The following is a 23,206-nucleotide window of genomic DNA, read 5'->3' on the forward strand; positions in this document are numbered from 1 at the left end:
TGGCTCTGGGCTCTCACTCACCACCTCGTAGTGGCCGTACTGCGCCGAGAGGTGCAGCGGGATCTGCCCGTCCAGCGAGGCCATGTTGACGGAGGCGGCGGCGCGGAGCAGCAGCCGCACGGGCTCCAGGCGGCCCTGCCACGCCGCATAGTGCAGGGGCCGCATCCCTGTGGGCAGCGCGGCTCAGCAGGGCTGGACACGGCCCCCGGCGGGCACAGGGGGCTGGGCCGGGGGCCGTGCCCGGGGTCACCCCTTACCGTTGCTGTCCTTGATGTCCACGGTGGCCTGCGCCTCCAGCAGCAGTGAGATGAGGTCCAGGCTGCCGCCCAGGGCTGCGTGGTGCAGCGCTGAGAACCTGTGGCACAAGGAAGGGCTCAGCCCGGCCCCCAGCCCCACTGTGCTGTCCTCACAGCACCCCCTGCGCAGGGACACGGGCTGAGGGCTGGGATTGTCACTGGCTGTTCATGGTGACATCCTCCCAGATTCGCCACTCCCAGTGCCTCAGATTCCCCATAGCAAAACATTGATGAATCCCTCCAAGCTGCCTGTGCCCCAGGGCTCAGTGAGGGATGCAGGCACACTGTGTACCTTGGGAAACCCCAGCGAGAGGAGTCCCTCACCCCAGGCCCTCTGTTGGGGGAAACAGGCAGGATGGAGAGAGATGCACCTCCCCTCTCCATGGGGCAGCCAGGCAGCCACAACGCTGCCCACAGCATCCTGCAAACACATCAGCCTTGTGGCCACTCCTGCCCCCTCTGCCAGCTGCCCCCTCCCCATGCCAGCAGGGCTGCCAGGAGCCCATGGCAGAGCGTGGGAGGCCGCCGGTAATGAAAGAGCCCAGTGTCTTGGGGCTGTGAAAGGGGCCTGTCTGCCTGGCACTCCCCTGAGCCGTCACGTGAAGGGCCAAGGCCAAGAGAGGGCTCCCTGTGCCACCGGGGATTAGCCCGTGAGCCACTCCAAGGGACATGGGGGGCTCCTGACAGCACCAGCCTGGGGCTCCAATGGGCTCTGCAGTGTCCAAACCCAGTGCCAGGGACTCAGCTCGTCCAGCATGGCTCTCCTCATGATCTGCATCCCCAGATCCCTGTGCAAGTCTCAGCATTGCAGGAGGGACACTAACCCCAGGAGAGAGGGCTGCTCCTTTCTCCAGTACACACACCATGTCCTGAGCCACAGCAAAACCTCTGCCTCAAAGTGTGGATGTGGGGGGAGTACAAAATCCCCCTGCCCCATCTCTGTGGGGTCTCACTCTGCCCTGGGGTGGCTGCACAAACCCACACTTGCCCACCCCATCCTCTCCAAGCCCTGAGCAAGGTGATGCCAAGGACATCACCAGCACCTTGGCTCTCCCAGAACACACACTGCCCTCCCCATGCTCATGTCTCACCTCCCCATCATCCCCTTCCTGTGCCCCAGCGAAACCCAACACCCTGCCCGTGTCCCTTGGGCAGGGAACAGATCCTTTACCCCAGTTCCCACCATCAGCCTCCTGGAGTTGCCCAAGCACAAACCCTGTGCCCTATCAGAATCAGATCATTGCTTCTATTATTAAATTCTTTTTCTATTAAGCTCCATCTGCACAGTATTATTTTAAGACGGAGCCATCCTGCACGTTCCCAACCCCCCACTGGCCTGTTAGGACTCATCATGGACACCTCTTCCTACAGAGCCCTCCAAAAGAAAACATGTAGAAATTAGGTACAACAACAGCACATAAAAACAATGCTAATGACTGACAGGTCAGAGTTAATTCAATAATAATAATATGCTTATTTATTTTATGAGCCTTTGTGGTTTCTTTAACTCTCAGTACCCAGTTTATTAAGTACTTGGATTTTGGAAGTGATGAGCTACACAAATATGCTGTGGTCACTGGGCAACCTCATATTTTCTTTCTCCAACTCCCCCCAAAACAATGGGATTTTGCTTTTGGGATATTAAACAGAGGCATGAGCACGTGCAGGCACTGAGGCCAGCTGGGTGCTCCTCTGGGCTTCAACCAGGGGGACACAGGGCACTGGCTGGACACGCTGCCATCCCTATCCAACCCCATCCCCACAGAGGGGCACATAGAAGGGATTTATGAAGGGTTTTCAGGAGGGACTGAGCACTGCCCTCAGCTGAGATCCAGGCAGGCACTGGCTCTGCCTGTGCAGGGCTTCCCTGGTTCTGGGATGTTGATGTGTTCCCCAGCTCCCCTGGAAAGCTGTGTGACACCCTGAGCTGCAGGACTGAGTGGACAGCAGGGAGAGGAGCCCCCGGGCTGGCAGCAGCACCCAGCACCCTCCAGGGGAGCACTCACCCGTCTGCATCCTGGTAGTTCACGTTCAGGCGCTTGGCAGATCCCAGGAGCTCTGCAGAGACAAGAGGTGAAGGTCAGGGCAGGAGGCAGAGCCTGCAGGCCCCCAGGCCCCCCCATGAACCCCATCCCACACCAGACCCACCTCCCAGCGCACAGAACAGCGCCTGGCCCATCCCGGGGGTCTCTCCTCTACTCTCCTCTGCCTCCACTTTCACCTCCACGGACCCTCAGTGGGCTGACCCAGCTCCAGCTTAGACCTTTCCTCCCTCCATCTCTCCTGCCCTATCCATGTGTGCCCCCGGGATGGGTCAGACCCCGCAGCTCCTGCCACCCTGGCTTGGCAGGACAGCGAGTGCTTCCCTTCCCTTTATAGGCACGGACACACCAAAACTGCTGAGTGGGGCCATTTTACCCCCACTCGCTCCCTGTGCCCGCCACTGCCACTGAGGCCTGGCCCACAGACCACATGGCTGGCATTTTTATGGCCAGGGCAGAGGCCGGAGCTTTCAGCTGTGAATGCAAGGATTGTGCTACCTTGGACATCCCCATTCCCCTGGCCAGCCCTCCCTCCCCTTCAGACACCCAAGGATTGTGCCACCTTGGCTATCCCTACCCCTCTGCCCATATCTCCTGCTCCTTCAGGGACCACTGGGCAGCAGAGGATGCTCAGCCCACCCTCAGCACAGCCTCACACGCACCCCCAGTGCACCCCCAGCTCCCTGCCCCTTCCCACAATTAATTCCAATGGATTCCTTCCTCCCACACAGAGAGGACATTTTATTCTTCACCGAGGGGCTGAGAGCGGATTAACATCTCTGGAATTCACCCGCTAAGTCAAAAGGGAAAGAAAGGGGAAGGTATGTGGGGGCCAAGAAATACCACCACTCCTCCTCTGCCTTTCCAGGCAGCCCCAGCACTGAGCCAGGGAGGATTAAATGCTTTGAATGATTTCTGTGCTTTTTCCTACAGAAAATCAAATCTGAGTCCCAGGCTCTGAGCCTGGGGTGAAACAGCTGCTCAAACCCCACTTGGCTGTGGGGGGGTCCTGGGGAAGGAGCCCCTTCCTCGCAGCCAGGTAGATCTCTGGGGCTGAAGATCCTTCTCCTTTTCCTTCCTCTCCTTCTCCTCCGCAATTCCCTTCTCTTCTCCTTCTCTCCCAAGGTCTCTGCCCGCCTTGCATGGCAGATCCCTTAAGCCATACTGGGCTGTGTGACCCCTCTGCTGGAAAAGAAGAGCTGAAGGGGGGCTGGCTCATTCATCATGCAAATGGATAATTAAAGGAAACCAAGGACTGGGGTGTTCATTACTGCAATTTACAGTGTTTTGTAAACAGCCTAATTAACACAAAATGAGCTTGGAGTGGCTGCTGGTGAAGGACTCGTGACTCCTCACCACAGCTGAGGGGATCGGGACAGGATCACCCTAATTACCTCTTCCAGGGACTGTTTGTCTTTGAGCCTCAGCCACCAACCCAACAGACTTTCCCAAAGGAACTGGCTCCCAAAGGCATCACTCAGCAGAGCTCCCACTTCCCCCTCTCAGCCCCAAGAGCTCAGGATCTGGGGTCTTCATCAAGGACAAGTCGCTTCCCTTGACCTCAGCAGCCAGGAAAAAATAACATTTCACTTGTAAATTGGCCACTTCTGATCCGAGTCCTAGAGAACCGTAACCACTGTGATTGCTCCCACCATCTGCAGCTGAAAACTGCCACTGGAAAAGGGTCAGGAAGGGGAGGAGAAAGAAGAGGGGGAAGAGGGGTCCTTACTCAGGGCAGGAGGGGCAGACCCTCCATGATGACCACTGGGAGTGCAATGCTGGGAAAGGACATGGCTGGATGGAGATGCCCAATGAGCACCAACACCTCCAAAAGAGGCAAAAACATCCCACAGCCCCTGGGGGCTGGTCCTGGAGTTGAGCAATGCCCACTGTTTGAAGAAGGGGAGTTCACCCAAATATCCTATCCCTAACCCCACCTTCAAGGGGACTGAGCTGGCCAGTCCACTAAGCAGGGCTGGGATGTCCCAGGACACGGTGGGTGTCCCAGGCAGCTGGCAGCATCCACATCTCCCTGAGCAACATTCCTCAAATTCGTTCCCTACTCCCGCAGCCCAGCCAGGCCAGGACACAGGGCAGCAGCACATGGACACGGTGTGGGTGGCTGAGAAAGCTGCAGGCCACCAATAGCAGAGCCAGGAGCAGCATTCCCTTTGGGGGTCTTCCTAAATGCTTGGATCCACCTTGGGCAGAGAGGGAAAGCACCCCTGGTTTGCAGGTGGGTAAATCACTGCTTGGAGAGCTGGAGGGTTTGCAGCAAGGCTGGTAGGTGAAGTGTGGGTGGGAAAATGTCTTGACACCCCAGCATAAAGGCATGGGAAAGGAGAAAAAGAGGGATGGAGGGGAAGCAGAGCACAGCCAAGCAGCTGGGACCCCTCCACCAACGCCATCCTGCTGCACAGCCTCAAACTCCAGGGACCTGGTGACAGGAAGGCAGCTGATGGGACATTTCCCTGCATTCCCCCTCCTCATTCCATCCATGTGCTCCTTCTGACCAATTCCCCAGGTATTCCCCATTTCTTCAGCCCCTTCTCTCCTCGTTGGTGCCCAGGCTACCCATCCTTTTCCACACAGATGTTCTGGAGCTCAGCAGAGGCTGGGCCAAGCTGTTCCCAATCCCGCAGCCCTCCCAGTCTGGCCTGTTCAGCTTTGGCAGGGGGCTGCAGAGCTGGGCTGGGAAAGGGCTGCAGGGTTAATGCAGTTACAGCATTGGGATGGCGTGGCCAGATCCTTCCCAGCCACATCATCACTGGGGCAGGGGCACTCTCAGGCCTCATCCGCAACCCCCATTCCTCACCAGAGCATGCTCATAGCCCGGGAGAATGAGCCCAGAACACGGGCCCAGCGCTGAAATACAAGGCACCCTGAAGGGGTTATTTATTTCCAGGGATAAAACTCAGCTTGGTGCACCCCAAGGGTTAACTCCAGCCGCGGCTTCCCCCCGCCCGGCCCTGCCCCCCAGCACGACCCCGTGAGGGGTCCCCGCCCGCTCTGCCCCGGCGCCTGCCCGGGCAGGAGGAGGCTCCGCAGCGCAGGGCCGGGCCTGACGAGGCCTCGAGGGAGCTGAAGAGCTTCTGTGCGGCGTCTGGCTGCCAAGCGGCAGCGGGAAGCACCTCCGGAACGCTCCGGCAAATTGCTTACAAATGTCGGGCCGGCCGCCGGCCGTGGCGAAGGCAGCGCGGCCGCCCAGCACCAAACGGGGCCGGGACCCTCAGCCCTGGCACGGCCTGGCCCCGGCCCTTGGCCTCTGGGTCCCCACTGAGGCACAGCCCCGCATGGCGCATTCCCAAGCAGCCTCCTTCGCCTGTGCCTCGGTTTCCCCGCGGGCCGCCCTCCCATGGCGGGCATGCCGGGCTGGGCTGGGCTCCTCGCGGGGTGCGGGGGGCACCCGGGGAGCGGCCGGCCGGGGCGGGCACCTCACCCGCCGCGCTGGCAGCCGGCCCGGCACAAAGCCGTATTTATCCCCCCGAGGCACTCGCCTGGCGCCGGCTGTGCCGGCTGCGTGGAGCCAGGCGTGCCCTCGGCCAGCCCAGCACCCCTGTGCCAGCGGACCGGGCACCCTGAGTCACCCGCTGCCCTCCTGCAGAGAGCTGTTCCTGCGGGGACAGCCGTGAGCTTCACCCCGAGCTCTTGGACACCGACACAATCCCTCCAAAGCGCTCCTTGGGAAGCCGTGACACGTGCTCTCCTGGGTTTGGCTGGGGAAGGAAATGCCCAAATATCCTGTGGAGTCCTGCCCTTTGGATGCTCCTGCCCTGGCTCTCACACAGGACAAGGCAGGTTTTAGTGCTGTGACCCCCTGCCGGATTTGTCCAGCCAGGGCAGCCACAGCAGAGCTCCACTACTTGCAAGGCTTTGTTGCTGTTCAGGACAACACACAAATCCGTAACTGGAGATCCACCTTCTTGCCACAAAAACAACCCTTTCTCTGCTGGTCCTGTGTCACAGACTCTCATCCCATCCCCTTGTCCTGGGAAATCACATCCCCACACTGCTGGCTGCAAGTACCCCTGTGTCATGAGCCTCCCTGTGCTGCAGGTCTGAGCATCCCAGTGTCATGAACATCCCTGTGCTGCCAGACACAGCATCAACACTGAGTGTCCCTGTACCATGAGCATCCCTGAACATCCAGTCCTGAGCACCCCTACACTGCCTGCTACGAGTACCCTGCATGCAGGAAAGCCCTGCAAGGGCACTGCAGGAACACCATTCTGCTTCCCTGGGCGGTAGGAGAGGGACAGTGTGCATTGAACAACCAAATACATGCACACACCCTCTTGGGAAAATGAAATCCACCTGGGGACTGTCACCAGTAAGCCAATAAACCAGGTGGATGAGCTAATCAGCTGCTATCCCGCAGAGCAGCAACCGTCTCTGAAGGTGGTGGCAGCCTCTGGACCTGGAGGCGGAGGTGGCAGGAGGTGACAGCTTCACCCAACCTGCCCTGTGATGGCCCGGGGTGGCCCTGCCTTGGCACATGATGGGTTCATGCCAGGGCTCAGGACAGACTCACCATCTTGGCCAAAATCAAGACCCAAAGAGGTGATGTCCATCCCTCTTCCGCAGGCATCACCCTTCCCTGTCACCTCTCCGTCCACAGGCACGTCCGCTGTGGCCACCCACAGGCGGCTCCTCCCGGCAGACCGGCTGCTTCAGCAGCAGTTTCCCAATACGCTCAGAAGATTCACCCACCTCGATAGGGAAGGAGTTTAGCCACAGAGATGTTAAGAAACTCAACCAAAGCTGCCCAGCCAGCTCCGAACAGAGGCTGGGTGAGAGCCAAGGGCTCCTGACCCCAGCTCTCTACTACAGCCACCAGCTGCACCCCAAACACTGAGCCCAGTGCTGTGCCTGGCTCCCCAGACAGGGGCTCCCCTAATTCCCCTGTGGGGATGGTTGGTGAATTTGGCTGCCAAGGTGCTGCTGCCTGGGAAACCTGGCTGAGCACCCATCCCTGTGCCCAAATGCCATGGCTGTCCCAATGCCACAGGTTTCCAAAGGCCAGGGGTGCCTTCCTGCCCACAAAGAGCCTGTGCCAGGTTTGAGGCTCTGCAGCATCACTAAGGATGGTCTCCCCACCAACGCTGACAAACAGGCCCCTTGCCAAGCCAGGCACTATGGGGTTGGTGTGACTGGGGCAAAGCCACTGGGTTAACTGGCAGGGATGGGGAGGCTGCAATCAAGGAGGTGCAATCCCATCAGCACAGGGCAAATGGCATTGACATGAGAGCAGCTGGGAGCCCCTTACTGTCCCAACACCAACATCCGGTAACTCCTCAAGAGTAATTGGCATTTTCACCCCTTGAGAAACCTACCAAACCCTGGAGTAGACCCTGCCTGCTCTGACACTGCACAGGCTGCAGGATGGCTGTCACACCAAGCCCTGCTCCTGGTTTCAGCAGCCTGGAATAATCCCAGCAAATGCAATAACCTTCCAGGAGCTGAGCTCTGGGCAGCTTCTCACAGCATCCTGAGACTGGATACAGCACCCCAGTGCTGTGAGTATCCCTGCACCTAATGCTCATTTCTAACCTCAACAAAAGTCACCATTTACCCCTGTCTAGAGCCCCAAATCTTAGGGCTTACAGCCACACAGAGCACAAGCTGTTCCTGTCACCAGCTTGTCTCTGCTGATGGCATGTTCGAGTCTCCTCTGGCAGCTTGGCCTCCTTCCTCATCTCCTTCTTTAAGCAATACTGTCCTGCAGCATGTTCAGATATGATGGTGGATGATGGTGAAGGTGGGTGATGGCAGAGGAGTTCGAGAGGTCCAGGGATCTGCCTTCCATCCTAGGCTGGGCTGGAGGCCCACCACAAACAGAGAGGGATAGGGCAACAGGACCATGGAGTCAACTGGGAGCCTTTTTCCTTCTTTAGAGAAGTCTGGGAATATTTTTTCCAGGGCAAATCAAACTGCTAAGGTTTTTTAAGAGGCTGCCAACAGATGAGACATTGGGCAGCATCCCCACACAGCACAGATATTGATCACGCACCCTCAGCCCAGCTACTCCAGGACCCCCATCCAAACCCCCAATTCCCCCCTGCTGCTTCCCCTCACAAGCAAAGCAGGAAAAAACAGGCAGTTTGTTCAAAGTGAAGGCTCCCAGAACAATGAAAGGAAAAGCAGAATCGGAAACCCTGTCTCCATCCACACAGCTGGGAAGAAGGTGCAGCTCTCAGCTCTCGACCCCAAGGTTTGATGGCCACAGGGGACAGAGGGGACAAATGCCAAGCAGGGAAAAGAGCATCACAGGAAACCTTTGGGGCTGGATTCACCCCTTGCAAAAGCCAAACACATGCTCCTGCTCTGACTTTCAGAAGGATTTCAGATGTGGTGAGATGGATGGTGCTTGCTCCCCTTCTCTACAATAATTTGTGTGTTTGTAGTGGCTGCCTACCCCAAAGCGATGCAGCCCAGCCCAGCTCCCCTGGCTGGGAGAAGTGGTAACACCCCTTCCCCACAGAGCTGAAATTGCATCCCCCAGCCCCATCCAGGATGGAAACAGCTGGGAAAGGCTTCGGGTGGGAGAAGCCAGGCGGCTCCTTCAGAGATACAGGGGCTCCTTTCCCAGCTGGCCGGGGAAATGCGTTACCGGGAGGTGAAGTCACCGTCCCTGCTGGGACCTGGCTATTCCGCTCTCCAGGATATGAACTCAGAGGAGCTGTATTTGCCCAGGGAAGAGGTGGAGCCTTTTCCATTTCCCCCATCCTTCCGAAAGGACAGGACGCCTCCTGAGCGGGAAGAGATGGGCCGATAGCGCTGGGGGCCCAGGCCAAGTGCCAGCACTGCCTGAACCTGCAGCGGGCACGCCTGGGCTATGGGACATGGGACCAGCAGAGCATCAGCTCATTAACAATGCACCTTAGCTCATGTCCAGCTGCTTCCCTGCAAGCCAAGGAAGGGCTATCCCAGATACCCTGGCGAAGGGGCTGCACCTACAGACACTCTCAGTGTTGTCATTCATGCCATACCCAGTAAATGGTGCATTAGCATAATCTGTGGTGGATGTGCTGCAGATTGACAAGGGCAAAAATAACACAAAAAGGACTTAGAGAGATTAGGAGAACAAACCCAGGCAGATTCAACCTGGGAAAAATGCAGATTGCAGCATCTGGGGAGAAATAATCCAACCGGCAGCAGGTCAATGGGAGGAAGAAAGAGGGGAAGCAGGATGTGGGGGGACGGTGAGAGGAGCAGTGTGAGCGTGGGCACAGAGGGACCTGCTGGTCAGGAAAGCAACCTCGGCAGCCCTGCGTGGGGGGATGCTGCTTCCCAGGGTACCCCACGGTGTAATCTGTTGCTTTCTGGGGTACCACTGCCCATCACATACCCAGGGCTGTGAACAGGAGAGAGGCTCACAGGGAATGTGATAGGTGAGCGACAGGAGGCAGCAGTGAAGGGCTGGCCTTGCATGGTAAGATTAGGGCAGGTCAGTAAGTCTGGATTAGCTGAGCAACAGTTAATTAGGGAGGGCGAGCAGGGACGCAGCAACCCAGCAACCCACCTACACCTGGAGGGGTTTGACGCTCCAGAGCAGCACGTACCTATTTATTTTATGGTTCTAACAATGAGCCCCAGATAAAAATTAGAGCAGCCAACAGTGGCCAACAAAACCCTGTGGGCTCAAGGGAGCGAAACAAAGATCCAGCCCCTACACTGCTTGGAGGTTGCAGCAACCCTGCAGCTTCCAGGGGAAGCAGGGCAAGGCTGAGGCTGGAGGACTGGGCTGCCACAGCCCTATGGCACCATGTCACCATCAGCACCAGCCCCGTGCCCGCACATGGCAGCTTGGCACCCAGGAGCTGCTCCAGCCGGTGGAGCCAGTACTCAAAGCACACAGCGATGCGGAGGCTGGAAATCCTGTGACATCCTCCTCCTTTGGCCCCAGGGAAGCTGCCGTGCACCTGGAGCAGGCGCTGCCAGGGCGGACGGAGCGGCTGTCCCCACCCTGGCTGCGCTAATCTGGGCAAGGCACACACAGGATGGGAGGGGAGGCAGCGGGAGGTGAAGCTGCTCGCTCGAGGTCACCCACAAGGTCGATGGTTCAAGTGCCGCCACTCCTTCCCAGGGCTGCCACACGGCTGGGAACTGAGTTTTACTCAAAACTCCCCCCTCTCGCCGGCAGCCCGTGGGCAATCAGCTGTCGGCAGCCCGGGACCAACCTCAGACGGCTGCTGGCGGCCAGTTTGGAGTCACACGGTTAAAAATACCTTGCGGATGCCTTTCCTCAACTCTGACCCCGCGAGCCGGTGCTGCCGCCAGCCCTGCTCAGGGACGTGCCGGCAGGGTCCCCTGGGACAGTCACAGCCCGGGCTGTGCAGGGACAGCAGGCTGTGGCAGCTGCTGCCTGGGGACTGGGTTTTCCTAAGAACCAAGGATTTCCACTTCTGGGTGGTTGCTGACTATATTCTCTATTGCCAAACTGAAATAAGGGGGTCAGCTGCCTAAAGCTTCCTTCCAGCAAGTGATGCCTGCACTGCCCAGCTCCCTCTGAACTGCAGCCTGGATTTCAGCAGCTTCAGCAAAATGTCTCCTTCTCTCCAGGACAGAGCCAAAACGTGGCCTCCGGTTCCTGCCAGTCTCAAGGGATGCTGGATGGGCGACTGCTCCTGCAGATTCCATGGTGCTGCAGCCGTTTGTGGCATCTGCATTGGGAAAAAGTGTAAGGATCTCGCTCAGCAGTGGCCACTCAGCTCCCAAGCCATGATGGATGGGAGGGATCCTTCTCCAGATCCCTTATGGCGAGGGCACACAGGGCACCTTGCTGTTCCCATTCCCTGTGCAAAGGTCACCTACCAAAACTCATGAGAACTGACTGGCTGCTCCATGCTGCTGGCAAGTGGGAATGGGAGAGGGATGGGTCCATCACGAGCAGGCACAGGCCAAGCTCTCTCCAGCCTGAGAGAGACGGTCCCATTGCCACTCTCCTTGCCCTCCCAAGGTGGGGAAAGTGCTGTCCTTTCAACAGCATCCTATGACATGGTCCATGCCCAGAGTGAGAGCTCTTTCCCAGATGGATCAGACCCTCCAACTGCCTGCCTGCATTTCTGGCTGGACCATTCCAAAGTGGGAGAAGCCATCACCAAAATCTTGCCCACTGCCTTAGCTGGATTGGGATATTTTCATACAGCTGTGGCAGTGAAGGATTTGCCTGGGATCCTGGTCTACAACAGGGTTTCATATGCAGTGGACAGGAGAGGGACATGACAGCTACATGACCAGGATGTCCTGCACCACCCTGCATGTCCCCACATGGAAGCAGCAATCACTTAGCAGTTAGGGACGGTCTGTGTCCTGGGGAGAGGCATCACCCTGTTCTGGAAGCAGGACCCCACCCACCTTCCCATCCCTTGGGGGCCCTTGGTGACTGCTGAGCTATTCTGGGCACTGCGTTCCTGACCCCCTCCCCTCATCCCAGCTGCTCCAGGGCCGGCAGGGAGGGCAGCAGGTTCCTCCCATTGCCAGCCCGGACGCCAGAGCCGGGCAGCAGCTGCTTGGGGACCAGCTGGGGACAAAGGCAACACAGAGCAGCCCCATCCCCCCATATCCCTTGGAAGGGACAAGGGCTGAGTTAGTTACAGCAAGGTCAAAGGCATCACAATACAACTCCAATAGAAAAGAAGGAGCTGGATCTGAAGACCCCCAGTCTGAGCTCTGGTCAGCAGCTCCCATAAAGGGATCAGGAAGGGGTTTGGGGGCAGTACATCAGCACCTCCCACCCCCCAAAGAACAGGCCCACCTCAGCACCAGAGGAAAACAGAGGCAGAGGCAACATCCCTGGCTCCTAGTCAGACCAATGCTGTGCCCAGCTTCCCGCAGGGACCCCTCTGCCAGGTCAGCCCCTCCGCCCCAGCCCTGCCTGGGCGCTCCCCACAGCCCATCCCGACGGAGCGGTGGTGGGACACAAGCCAAGGCCTGCCTGCTCCCTGGACCCCTGCCGGGAACCCGATCTGTTTACGCCTTCCCAGCACGGCGGGTGCGTGTCGGGAACGGCCCCGGCAAGCCCGACTTGGCGGCGCAGGCAGGACGTGGGAGCAAGCCCTGAAACCCCACCTGCTGCCCCGCAGCATCCCGGGGCGGGTTGGAGAGAAAGTGCAGGAGGCACAGGGAAATATGGGACCCTCCTGCCTCCATCTGCTCCTTTTTGTAGAAAAGGCACCACTTCTTGCTCTGTGCTACCCCTCCTGTGGCATCCAATTCCCCCTACCCTGGCCACGAGACCATGGCGGGTTGCTCCATCCCCAGGCTTGGCAGGGAACAGCTTTCTGAGCAGTGGCAATCCTTCTGGGAAAGCACTGGGAGAGCCAACTAGCCCTGGAAGGCTCTGGAAGGCTCGTCCCTTCCTGGAAAACAAGGTACTGTTTTGGCAAACATAGCCAGCAACATGTGTGGGTGCAGGGGGCTGATGGCCACATGCTGGTCCCTGTTCCAGGGTCTGGGCTGTACCCAGCTGGGGCTGAGAAGAGGCACCCACCTGCACTGCTCCTGGGAGGAGATGTTAATCCAGGACTGCTCACCTGGTGTGAATTCAGTCTCACAAAGCCATGGGCATTCGGAGCAGGCTGCACTGGGACAGAGTCATGACTCCAGGGACATGGAGCTGGACACCTGCTCATCCACACCAGGTTTGGGTTGAAAGGAACAGAGAAGCAGCTCCAGGATATCCATGTGCTGCTAAATATAACCAGTGGGACAGATGCTCCAAGACAGGGAGTTGCCTGCACCTTAACACTGTTGAGCAGGAAACTGAGGGCTCTCCCATTGCTTAAATAGCTCTTGAGGTTTGGAGACACAGAGCAGGGTCAGAGGCAGCACCTCATTCTGTGCAGGAGCCTCCTTCCCTCTAAGGAGTGTCTCCCTTCTTTTTAAGCCAGCAGGATTAGCAGGTACTGGTTCAGGGAAGCCAGGAGGGCTCAGGAAGCCCTTCCCATCTGTGTCAGCCCCACAAAACCAAACAAGAGCTGCTTCAGACCAATCAGAGCAGCCTGGGTTGCAGCCCAAAGCAATCCCTGGACCATGGCTGTGCTGGACCCCACACTGCTGGCCAGACTGACCGTGTCCCCGTGCTCCCTGTGTAGGCAATGATTAGCCACCAGGGAGGACTCTGGCCCCCTTTGGAGGACACTGAGGCCAGTGGTTCTCACGTGGCCTTGCCATGGTAGGGACACATCCCAGGTCCCTGAGATGTTGCACAGGCTGTGACTTGGGTGTCCTGCCTGGGGAGACAGGACACCCAAGGAAGGGGAAGATCGCTGGGGCTCCCAATCCCCAGTCTCCATACTGGTATTTGCATCCAGTTCACCTCCAGCTGGAAACCTCCTTCAGGCTTATCCACGCCTGTCCTGGCAACGAAACAAGGCAATGCTCCACAAGGGGCTGCTGGAAGGGGAGACTGAGGCAGGCAGCACTGGGATAGATGTTCTATGGGTGCAAGAGGCACCTGCAGAGTGGGTGGCAGAGCCTGAGCCAACCTCGCTGCTGGGGACACCTCAGTGCCAGGCCCCAGATGCCCTTGCCATGCTCGCCAACTCCTTTCCAAGCAGAAGGGCCTTACACAACCAGCCGTGCCCAGCGTTACGAAACCCCAGGAGCTTTCACCCCTCCCAGCACAGCCGCCCACCTCAGGTGGCCGAGGCAGACCCAGCTGCTGGGATGGCCCCAGGGAGGACGGGGCAGGGGTCTGGGCATGGCACCAGCGCTGGGGGCCTCGTGCTCCCTGCACAGCCTTGGCCGGGCCCGCGGGGAGCGGCGCTGGCAGCGCTTGGCGGAAGCACCGCCGGACGTGTTGCACCAGGCCTGGGACGCTGCGGGAGCCGCGCGCCTGCCCCACGCAGGCTCTCCCTGCTGCCTTATCTCACCATCACAGCCCTGCTCCATGCAGCTCCGGCCTTTCTCCCTGGGCTTGCAAACGGCTCGGGGTGGCTGTGCACCTACCCTGGGCAGCATCCCGCAGGAGCGAGGGATGGGCCACGGTATCCAGCCCTTCCTTCCCTGGGAGGGTAGAGATCATACCAACAGAGCCATTTCCAAGCAGTTTGGGCATCTCCAGACAGGTCTGTGACTCACCATGACACCTCGGCAAGGTTTGGGTGATATTACAGCCCCAAGGTTCAAACAGATCCCTCCCTCTCCATCCCAGGCACGATTTTTTAGGGAAGCCAGGATGGGATTTAGGGGGAGCCAGAACGCTCGCAGCTCCTCCCCACCCTCTCACTTGCTAGAGCAGCCAGAAAAAAAAAGGTGGTTTATTGTTATTTAGTTTCTTGCCCCTTTCATACTCCTTTGCCGGAGTTTTTGCCAGCGGCAGGCCCCGGGTCTGGCGGGGATCCAGGACAGCCGAGGCGCTTTTAAAAACAAAGCAGGGCGCGTGCATGCACACATACACGCACGGCATCCAACCCCGCTTTTAACTCTTGCCGGAGCAATGCTGGTGGAAGCATCCATTTCCAGCAGGAAACCATCTTACACACGGTCCATCGCCACTGGATCCAACAATTCACCTTCCCAGAAAAACCTCTTTGTGGCACTGGGATCCTGACAGAGGGGTGGCAGAAGTGATGCTGGTCGTTTTTGTGGTCCACCAGTTCCCTCCTGAAGCCAGCCAAGCCAGAGGATGGAATGCCAGTGCTGGCAGTGTCCTTGCCTTGTCCCCCTCTCTGCAGCCCTGGGGAGCACTGTCCTGGTTACCGTGCCCGTGTGCTGCTGGCAGCCGGGCACACGGTGTCCCAGGGCTGGGGCTGCCCTCCCTGTCTGCCTTCGAGCTGTCGTCATCTGAATTATCATGTGTTTCTGGGTCAGACAGCCAAAACGGCCTCTGCAGCCCTTGGGGAGGGGCAGCTGAGCCCCCTGGTCTGGGCTGAGTCACCAGGAAATGCCCAAGGGATGGAAATTCCCCTCCCGTCCCATACCTCAGCCTCCTGCCTGTGACACTGGGGATGGCTGCCAGCCTGGCTCCATCCATGGCCCTGAGGGACCTCTGCATTTCCAGGAGATCCCAGATTCCCCGGCATATCCCAGCAATGTCTGGCCATCTCCAAAGGATGGCAGCATGATCTGGAGCAGGCTCAAAAGTCTCCACATTCATCCCCTTCCCCAGAAGGGTTAGGCTGGTTTTCCCCCCATTCTTTTGCAGACAAGAAAAAGTCAGCTGCAGTGGCCCAGGCTGACAGCAGGGACCACAGGCTGCCCTGCCAAAGGGTGTCCAAAGGCTGGGGACAGAAATACAGACCTGGGACAGGGGGAGATGTGGAGCTGTGAACACAGGGAAATGGGGTGCAGAGGGTCAGGGACTGGGCCAGCTGATGCCCAGCACAGGCTCCTCCATCTCCCTGAGTGATGCTGTTTGCTTGTGCCTTATCTCCTGCACTGGCACAGCGATGCTTTCCCTGGCTCCGGGCGCTCCAGTGGCAGCCGGGCCCCTCTCCAAACACAACACCCGTTGGAGCTCAGCTTTGAAAACCAACTATCCCTTCACTCCTTCTGCTGCCTGTGCATGGCTTTTCCTAGAGAGGTGGGAACGCCAGGATGGGAAAACCCACCCAGCAAACATCAGGCTACCAGAGGAAACCCCCCTTTCCAGGGAGGTCAGGAGCCACAGGAGGAGGAAGAAAGGATTGACCCCCACCTTGCCATGGAGCTGCAGCCCCACCACCATCCAGCCTCGTGGCTGCCACGCTCTCCAGAGCCTTTGGAGGCTCTTTTCTCCTGCTCCCACCACCCACCCACCGCAGGCTGGTTCAGGAGCAGGTCTGGGCACGCTGTGGGGTTTTGGGGTCCCCAGCCTGAGGCCACGGCCAGCCCGGCTGCCCGGGCACGGTGCCTGGCCCCGCTGCTGGCTCAGTCCCGGAGGAAGAGGGAGTTTTGCCCGTTTCGGCAGAGTTTCTCAGCGTCTCTCCGCAGGCGTGCCCACAGCCTCTCCAAGTCGGAGCGCGGCTGCGGAGCCGGTCCAGCCCGTCAGACCTACAGCGTGCGGGGAGAGGAGGGGAGGACACAGCCAAGGACGCTTTGGGAACTCGTCCTACAAACCTGGGCTCCAGGGGATGTGGCCAGAGCCACACTCATGCTCGGTGGCAGAGCCGGGTGCAGCCGCCTGCACTGCCCAGGGCAGGAGTGGAGCAGGAAAGGTGCCCAGGCACCCCTGCACCACTGCCACCAGGGAAAGCCATCGGGTGTAACAGGGCCTGACACGATAAGGATCCTGACACGATAAGCTTTGCTCTCCAGCCAGACCAGGAATAGCACCTGGAGTACCCCAGGGTTTGGGACAAACCTCGCTCGGTAGCAGCAGCGAAGAGGAGGACAGTCCTCCTCTGTAAAGGGGGGATGCTGCCTGGCACAAAGGCACATCCAACATTATTACAAAATAACTAACAGATTGCTAAAAAGGAGCAACTTCCCCCCCAAACAACTACAGACCTGCTGGTGTTGGGAGAAGCAGAAATCCCAGCAGGTCATAAAAGGAGGGCGGATGTTTCTGCAGAGGACAGGGACACAGAGCGCCGGTGGCAACGGCTAACAAATCACAGGAGAGATATTAAACCTCACGCTTTGAGGCTTAAGCTGATACAGCTACTAGGGATTAGGAGGAAATTCAAGGGGGAGAGAAGGAGCGATTTATCCCACATCTGCTTGCTACAGTCTCACAGCACGTGGAGCAACATCGCCCTTCTCCTGCCAAACTGGATGGTGGCAGCAGCATCTGAGGGCTGGCACAGCTCTTGAGAAAACCTTAACATGCTTTGTGCTGCTGGGGTGCAGTGGTGAGAGACTCCAACACAGGTGTGGAGATAAAGCCAAGCCCCCTCTGCAAGCTTTGCTAGCATTTAACGACTAGTTAGGTCATGACCCAAACACAGCCATGTCCCATGAGTCCACCTTCGTCCTTAATATCTAAGGTCTGGAAAACACCAACATAGCTGGTGAAATGGGGCGAGTGGCTGACCGAACCTCCTCAAGGCAGCAGCTGAACCCCAGCGGGGCTTTGCTCCCTGTCCTTGAGAGTTTCACACCAGTTTGCTCAGCTGCTGCCCTTTCTTTGTACTTTGCATACGTTTAAACAAAAACCTTCACCACTCCCTTGAGGAAGGCAAACAGTGAGTCCAGCTCCCATCGCCTTTCACAGCTCCTCCAGCCCCCGCTATCACAGGGGCTCCCCCTCTCCCAGCATCACCCCGGCATCCCCCATCCCCTGTCCCTGGATCCTGCATTCAGGGATGGGGACACCCAGACTTTGCCGGGCACTGTCCAGCTCCAGAAGATCCCTGGCCAGAGGGGCTCTGCCTGTCACCTCCCCCGGGAGCCCCAGCCCCTCGCTGCTGGCCCTGGTGCATTGTTGGCGAGGGCAGCCGCCCAGGGACGTGATTGATCGCGGGGGAGAGAGGCCAAAGCCGTGATGGGTCGTTTAACAATTTCAATTAAACTCTGCAACGCTCCCGAGGCGGAGGGGAGGGGAGAGGGAGAAGGAAAATAAAAAGCGGGATGTTTCCATTGCCAGGGAGCCTCAGCAAAGCGCGGCTGGCCCGGCAGGAGCAGCCCGGCTCTCCCAGAGCAGAACCCCCTCCCTGGCTGCAGCAGTGACCACGGCGTCGCGCCGTCCCCTTCCCGCAGGCAGGACAGCTGCCCTCGCCTGCCCTTTCCCTCCTGGCTCCTGCCCCCAAAAATCCCGTCCCTGCCCGCCCCGGCACCTCGGAACGAGAGGTGCTGTGACCCACTTGTGCGGGGAGAGGCTGCGCACGGAGAATATTAAACGTGTCCCTGAAGTTCCCGCTGCCGGGACTGGCGCTTGGATTTTGCTTACGTGCGGTGACTTTTTTAGGCACAGGAAGCCCCAGAGGGCTGATCACAGCGATCGAGCTCCCAATCCACTGAGACAGCAGAAGGACTCTTAGAGGGATTTAAAAAAATATATAATAAAAAAAAATAAAAATCAGCATCTCAGCCTGTCATATGGAAAAGGCACTTTAATGAGCAGCAAAAGCAGCAAATGCTTGGCTCACATGGCATCGGTGAGAAAAGGGAAAGGGAACCATAAGGGACGGGGAGCAGCGGTGCCCTCCATGCCAGGGATGAGCCTCCAGCACCAGGCAAGCCCCAGAGCTGGGCAAGCACAGGAGCCCCACTGAGGGCTTGCAGCACCGGCCTTGGGGGGGTCAGGGGGTTTTGGCCCCTCCTTATAAAGGAATAAAATGAAAACAAGCCGAGGGAGCTGCTGATGCCGCTGCAGCGGGGGAGTTAAACACAAATGTTCACGTGGGTGCCCCACGGCTGCAGGGAGGGGAAGACTCCAGAGAGAAAACAGACAGGATTGAACTGTGAGAGAGTTACTGGAGGGTACAGGAGGAAACAAGTGTGATTTCACCCCTCTGGGTGTGCAGGAGGAGGAGAGGCATGAGCACCCCAGCCTGCACACACTGCCTGGCCATGGCACACCAGATATGGACACGGGGCTGCGTCAGCCAGCAGGACACTCATGTCCTGGCATGATTTATTGCCTTGGGGGTGTCCTTCAAGCCATCCACATGGACAGACTGCTCTTGTTCAGCTCAGGGACCCTGTACAGGCACAGTCCCTGAGCAGCAGAGGCAATAGCACCCAGTACCTTCACCCAGGGAAGGGGCACCAGATGCCCCTGTTCTGGGGAGGAGGTGGCTCCCAGCCCTTCTGAAAGCCCAACAGTTGAGATTTGCAAAGTTCTGGCCCAGTCAAAGCTTTCCAGTAGATGACCCAGGGGAGTTGATCCCCTCCTCACTTTTATAATCCTCAGCCTAACTCGGGTTTCTTCGTGCCAGTCTCTCTGCTCTGAGCTGCTCCTAAGAAGCCTCCTCCTGCCTGAGTTTCCTCTCTCCCTCCTCCGGACAGCTTATTCCCCTTCAGCTTTCCCACCCACCCCCATGAGACCCCCCACCATGAGCAGCAGCCTTGGCAGAGGTATCCGCACTCCCCCAGCCTGGGCAGCCAGGGTGCACCTTCCCCCAGCCAGACATGGCATCGAGAGCCTTTTTATTTACTTTTCCCAATTTCCTTCTCTTGGTCTGTCAGGAGAAACGACCAGGAGCTCAGCTCTGTACACAGGCTCCGTGGCAGTGGCCAGGATCTCATCCACCTTTCCACCCTCCCCATCTCCTCCAGATGCTGTGCAGCATCTGCAGGACCCCAGTGCCCTTGGGGACCCCCCCGAGCCCTCTGCTCACTCCAAGCTCTGCTTGCTGCTGACCTTTCTGAGAGCACAGGCAAGGAAACAGCCCTGCTGAAGGGTTAAACATTACCAGACTGAAATTCAAGGCTTGACGATTGGTTCCAGTCGACTGGCTGGGATGATAATTTTTCACAAGATAAATACGGCTGGGAGCGAGCAGCAACCGCTAAAGACCCTTTGTAGCAGCGTCCCCCCAAAGCGGTTCAATTCCCCTGCCACGGCTGCTTCCCTTCACCCATCCCTGCTCAGTGGCCCACACTGCAGGGCCCCGGGCCCGAGGGGAGCCCCAGCTGAGCTGTAGGATTGCTTACAGCCCAGTCATTCATCCGCGCGGGCTGTGCTTGCGCTCCCGCCGCCGGCCGCAGCATAACTCCTGTGCCGGGGGTCAGAGCCAGCACTGACTCGCACCCCGGCACTGGCAGGAGTGCCCAGCCAGCGGGAGGGAGCCCAGGGCTCTCTGCCCAGGTACTCACTGCTCTTGGACGCCTTGATCTTGGCCACCAGCTTCTGCACTCCAGGTACGTCCCCGTTCTTCACGGCCTGGATCAGCTCCTGCTCGCGCCCCATCGCAGGCAGGTGGGAGCAGCGGCAACGTAGAAACCCTCAGATCCCAGAGGTTTATAAAGCCATGGGAATAAACCCCTAATTCCTCAAAACACACTTTGATGAGAGATGAAATCCAGGAGGAAAGACACTTTACAATCCCACAGGGCATAAAAACCAGAGGGAAGAAGTCTTTCTGTTAAGGGCAGAAGTCCCTTTCTGCATCAGGAGGAGCAGGACCCATATGGGGTTTGGTTGGAGAACATGCAATCAGTTAAAACAAAAATTACTTCAGTGCTCGGGGACAGGCTCCCAGCAGCACAAGAGCTCTGTGAGACAAAGCCAGGCAGCTCGGGGCAGGGTGTCCAGCGCTGGCAGCATTGGGATGCCCTCAGCCTCTCACAGCACTCCTGGAGCCAGAGGTGGTGTGCTTTGCTCCCTTCAGCAGGCTCTGCTGCGTTGACGAGTCCCTAATTCATCCCAAAGGGATTACGGGCTCGTTGCCATCTGGAAGTTATAGATCCTCCCTCTCTGGTGCTCATTAGCCCCTTCGTTTCGGCATTCCTCTCGGTGACGGCACTGCAGGCACGCTGGGGAGCCCCGTGCGCGGCCGAGCCCCGGCACGGCAGCCCGGGACCTGCGGAGGGAAGAGCAGAGTCAGCCCCCAAAGGCCATTTACCTCCCGGCTCCGTCGCGACAGCTTTTGTATCCGTGCTGAAGAACGAATACTTTGACTATATTTAGTCCTGGAGGGACTTGGCTCATCCTTATGTTAAACTTAGAGGGAAGAACCTGTGGAGGAAACCTCCCTGTGGAGGGAGCGGCCCCCGGAGCGGGACAGGACACAGCTCCTTCCCTGCCCTGCCGGGGCCAGACACACACCACGGCCTCCCCGAGGGCAGCACACGGGGCTCGGGGCACACGACGTCTCCCCCTCTCCTTTCCCGGTGGCAGCACACCAGGAATGGAGCTGGGAAGGTTTAGCCAAATCTCTCGGCAGCCCATGGGAGTGGGGCAGCCTGCCTCGCGCTCTTCTCCTGCGCAAGGATAAACCCTCACCCTCCAAACTTCCCGGGACATGCCCTGGGACCCCAGACACTTCTTCGCCAGTTCAGGAGCTCTCTCTGGCCCCAGTGAGGAGCTGGGTGTAATTCAGCAAGACAGCTGTGCTCAGAACAGGATCAAAGCCATATCCTGGCCAGCCAGGGTACCCTGGAGAGGGCACAGGGTCCTGCAGCCGCAGTTCACATGTGCCAGCCTGTGCTCCCACACTGCACCCGGGCTGCCCAAACTGTGTGGCAAGAAAATCTCTCCTAGTTCAGGGCCATGAATCTGGCAGGCTGCTCCGACACCGGGGAGGAGCGTGCGTGCAGGAGAGCAGGGAGCACACACCGTGCCAGCTGCGAGGCCATCGCCAGATCACCCCACAACTTTGCCATCCAGAAGGGATCAGAACCAGCTGATGGCTCGGTGCAGTCTCCCTTCCTAGAGCGCTCGCCCTCCACAGTTTATGTAACAGCGGGTGTTGCTTCCTCCAAGCAATCGAGGTCACTGTTCAGAGCATGGAAATCACAGGCGAGACAAGGCAACAGTGACAGGTCCTGTTGGGGTGGGGGCAAAACCAGAAGGAGAATCCCATGGCACAGCATTGCCCAGCCGGGAGCTGCAGCTCCGCACAAACACGGACCCCTCACGGCTTCCCCGTGTTCCTGCACTCCCCAGGGTGCAGCAGCACACGGCAGACGAAAAGATGATCCTCAGGTACTGCCTTGGCTTCTGGAACAAGGGGCTGTGTGATTCCCACACCAGGCTGGGGGTTCTCCCCCCACCCACACTCATTCAGCTGATGAATCCCTCGGCACCGAAGATGGTTCCCCTCGGGGTCAGCTGCCACCTCCCCTCGTCCTGGGGCACCTGCACACGCTTATCTACCTTACAACAAAGTTTCAGCCACTTGACTCACACTAACCTCTCGCTGCAAACAAATCCCCTCCCGAAGCCTCCTGTGTCGTCGCACCGTCTTCAGAACTATTTCGTTTAACCCTGTGCACTGCATCCAAGTCTGTGCTGCTCCTTAAGAGCGCTCACAAGAAGCGAACGTGAGGCGGTGAGACGACTTTGGATTTGAAAAGTCTGCCCGCTCTCTTGGGAAACAGCCCCGGTGCTGCTGCCTGGGCTCCCGGCACACGCGGGGCTCAGCGGGCAACTCGGAGGGACCGAGAGCTCCGAGTGCCGACCTGCACCTCCTCACCCTCCCCCGAGAGGAGCAGCGAAGGTAAAATTCGAGAAACTCTCAAAGCTGGAAAAGCAACAGCAAAACATCCCTCCCACACGAGCAGAGCTGAGCCTGCAGCCCAGGAATCCACCTGGAGAACCAAAGTATCCCAAACATTCCCGCAGCCAACGGCAGCGCCGGGGGGAAAAAAGGAGGGAGAAGAGGGGGAAAAAACCCCAAACAAACCCGAACCAGTTACGTAAGTGGCGGAGGAAAGATGCAAAGGAGCTGCACGCACCCGGCCGGGTCCCGGGGGGCGGTGGGGGCAGCGCGGTTCCCCCGGCAGCCTCCAGCCCCCCTCGCTGCCCGCCCGGCCGCGCCCCCGCCTCCCCCGCCCCGAGACCCCCGCGCGGGGCGGCTCCTTCCCCCGGCAGCTCGGGGGGTTTCTGCCCCCACCGAGGCCAGTTGTTCCGCGGCTCCTGGGGCGAGCAGCTCCGCCGGCCCCACTCACCTGGCGGCGCTCCCAGCCCGCCGCACCGGGGCGAACCGAACCGCGCCGGAGCGAACCGACGGCACCGCAGCGGAGCCGCCCGCGCCGTGCGGAGCCGCTCCGGAGCGCGGGGCACCGAGCAGCGCCGAGCCCGGCCCGGCCCGGCCGCAACTTCCCGAGCCGCGCGGGGCGGGAGCGGGGCCGGTACCGGAGCGCAGCCGCGGGTCCCGGCTCGCAGGCGGCGCGGCACTCGGCAAAGTCCCGCTCGGGCCGGCCCCGTCCCGGCAGGAAATCCCTCCCCGGCCCGGCCTGATTGGAAAAGCCCGGCGGGTTGTGCGGCGGGGCCGGGCCGGGGCGGCTGTCACTCACCGTGATGCGGCGTCGAGCGGGGCAGGGGCCGCGCCGCCC

The 23,206-nt window shown here is 59.1% G+C and overlaps 1 protein-coding gene across 1 annotated transcript in view; it reads right to left on the reverse strand.

The window, feature by feature from the left end:
- Positions 1–22,958, reverse strand: part of CASKIN2 (CASK interacting protein 2) — a 33,429-nt gene extending 10,471 nt beyond the window's left edge. Inside the window, exons 1-5 of the mRNA XM_074555105.1 lie at positions 22,820–22,958; positions 20,024–20,730; positions 2,303–2,354; positions 258–355; positions 22–167 (exon numbers count right to left, since the gene is read on the reverse strand). Of these exons, the coding sequence (XP_074411206.1) occupies positions 22–167; positions 258–355; positions 2,303–2,354; positions 20,024–20,117 (390 nt within the window). The 5' untranslated portion in view covers positions 20,118–20,730; positions 22,820–22,958. The remainder of the gene's footprint in view (positions 1–21; positions 168–257; positions 356–2,302; positions 2,355–20,023; positions 20,731–22,819) is intronic.
- Between the last annotated feature and the right edge of the window lie 248 nt (positions 22,959–23,206).

Source organism: Zonotrichia albicollis, chromosome 19, assembly GCF_047830755.1.
Source record: "Zonotrichia albicollis isolate bZonAlb1 chromosome 19, bZonAlb1.hap1, whole genome shotgun sequence".
NCBI lineage: Eukaryota > Metazoa > Chordata > Aves > Passeriformes > Passerellidae > Zonotrichia > Zonotrichia albicollis.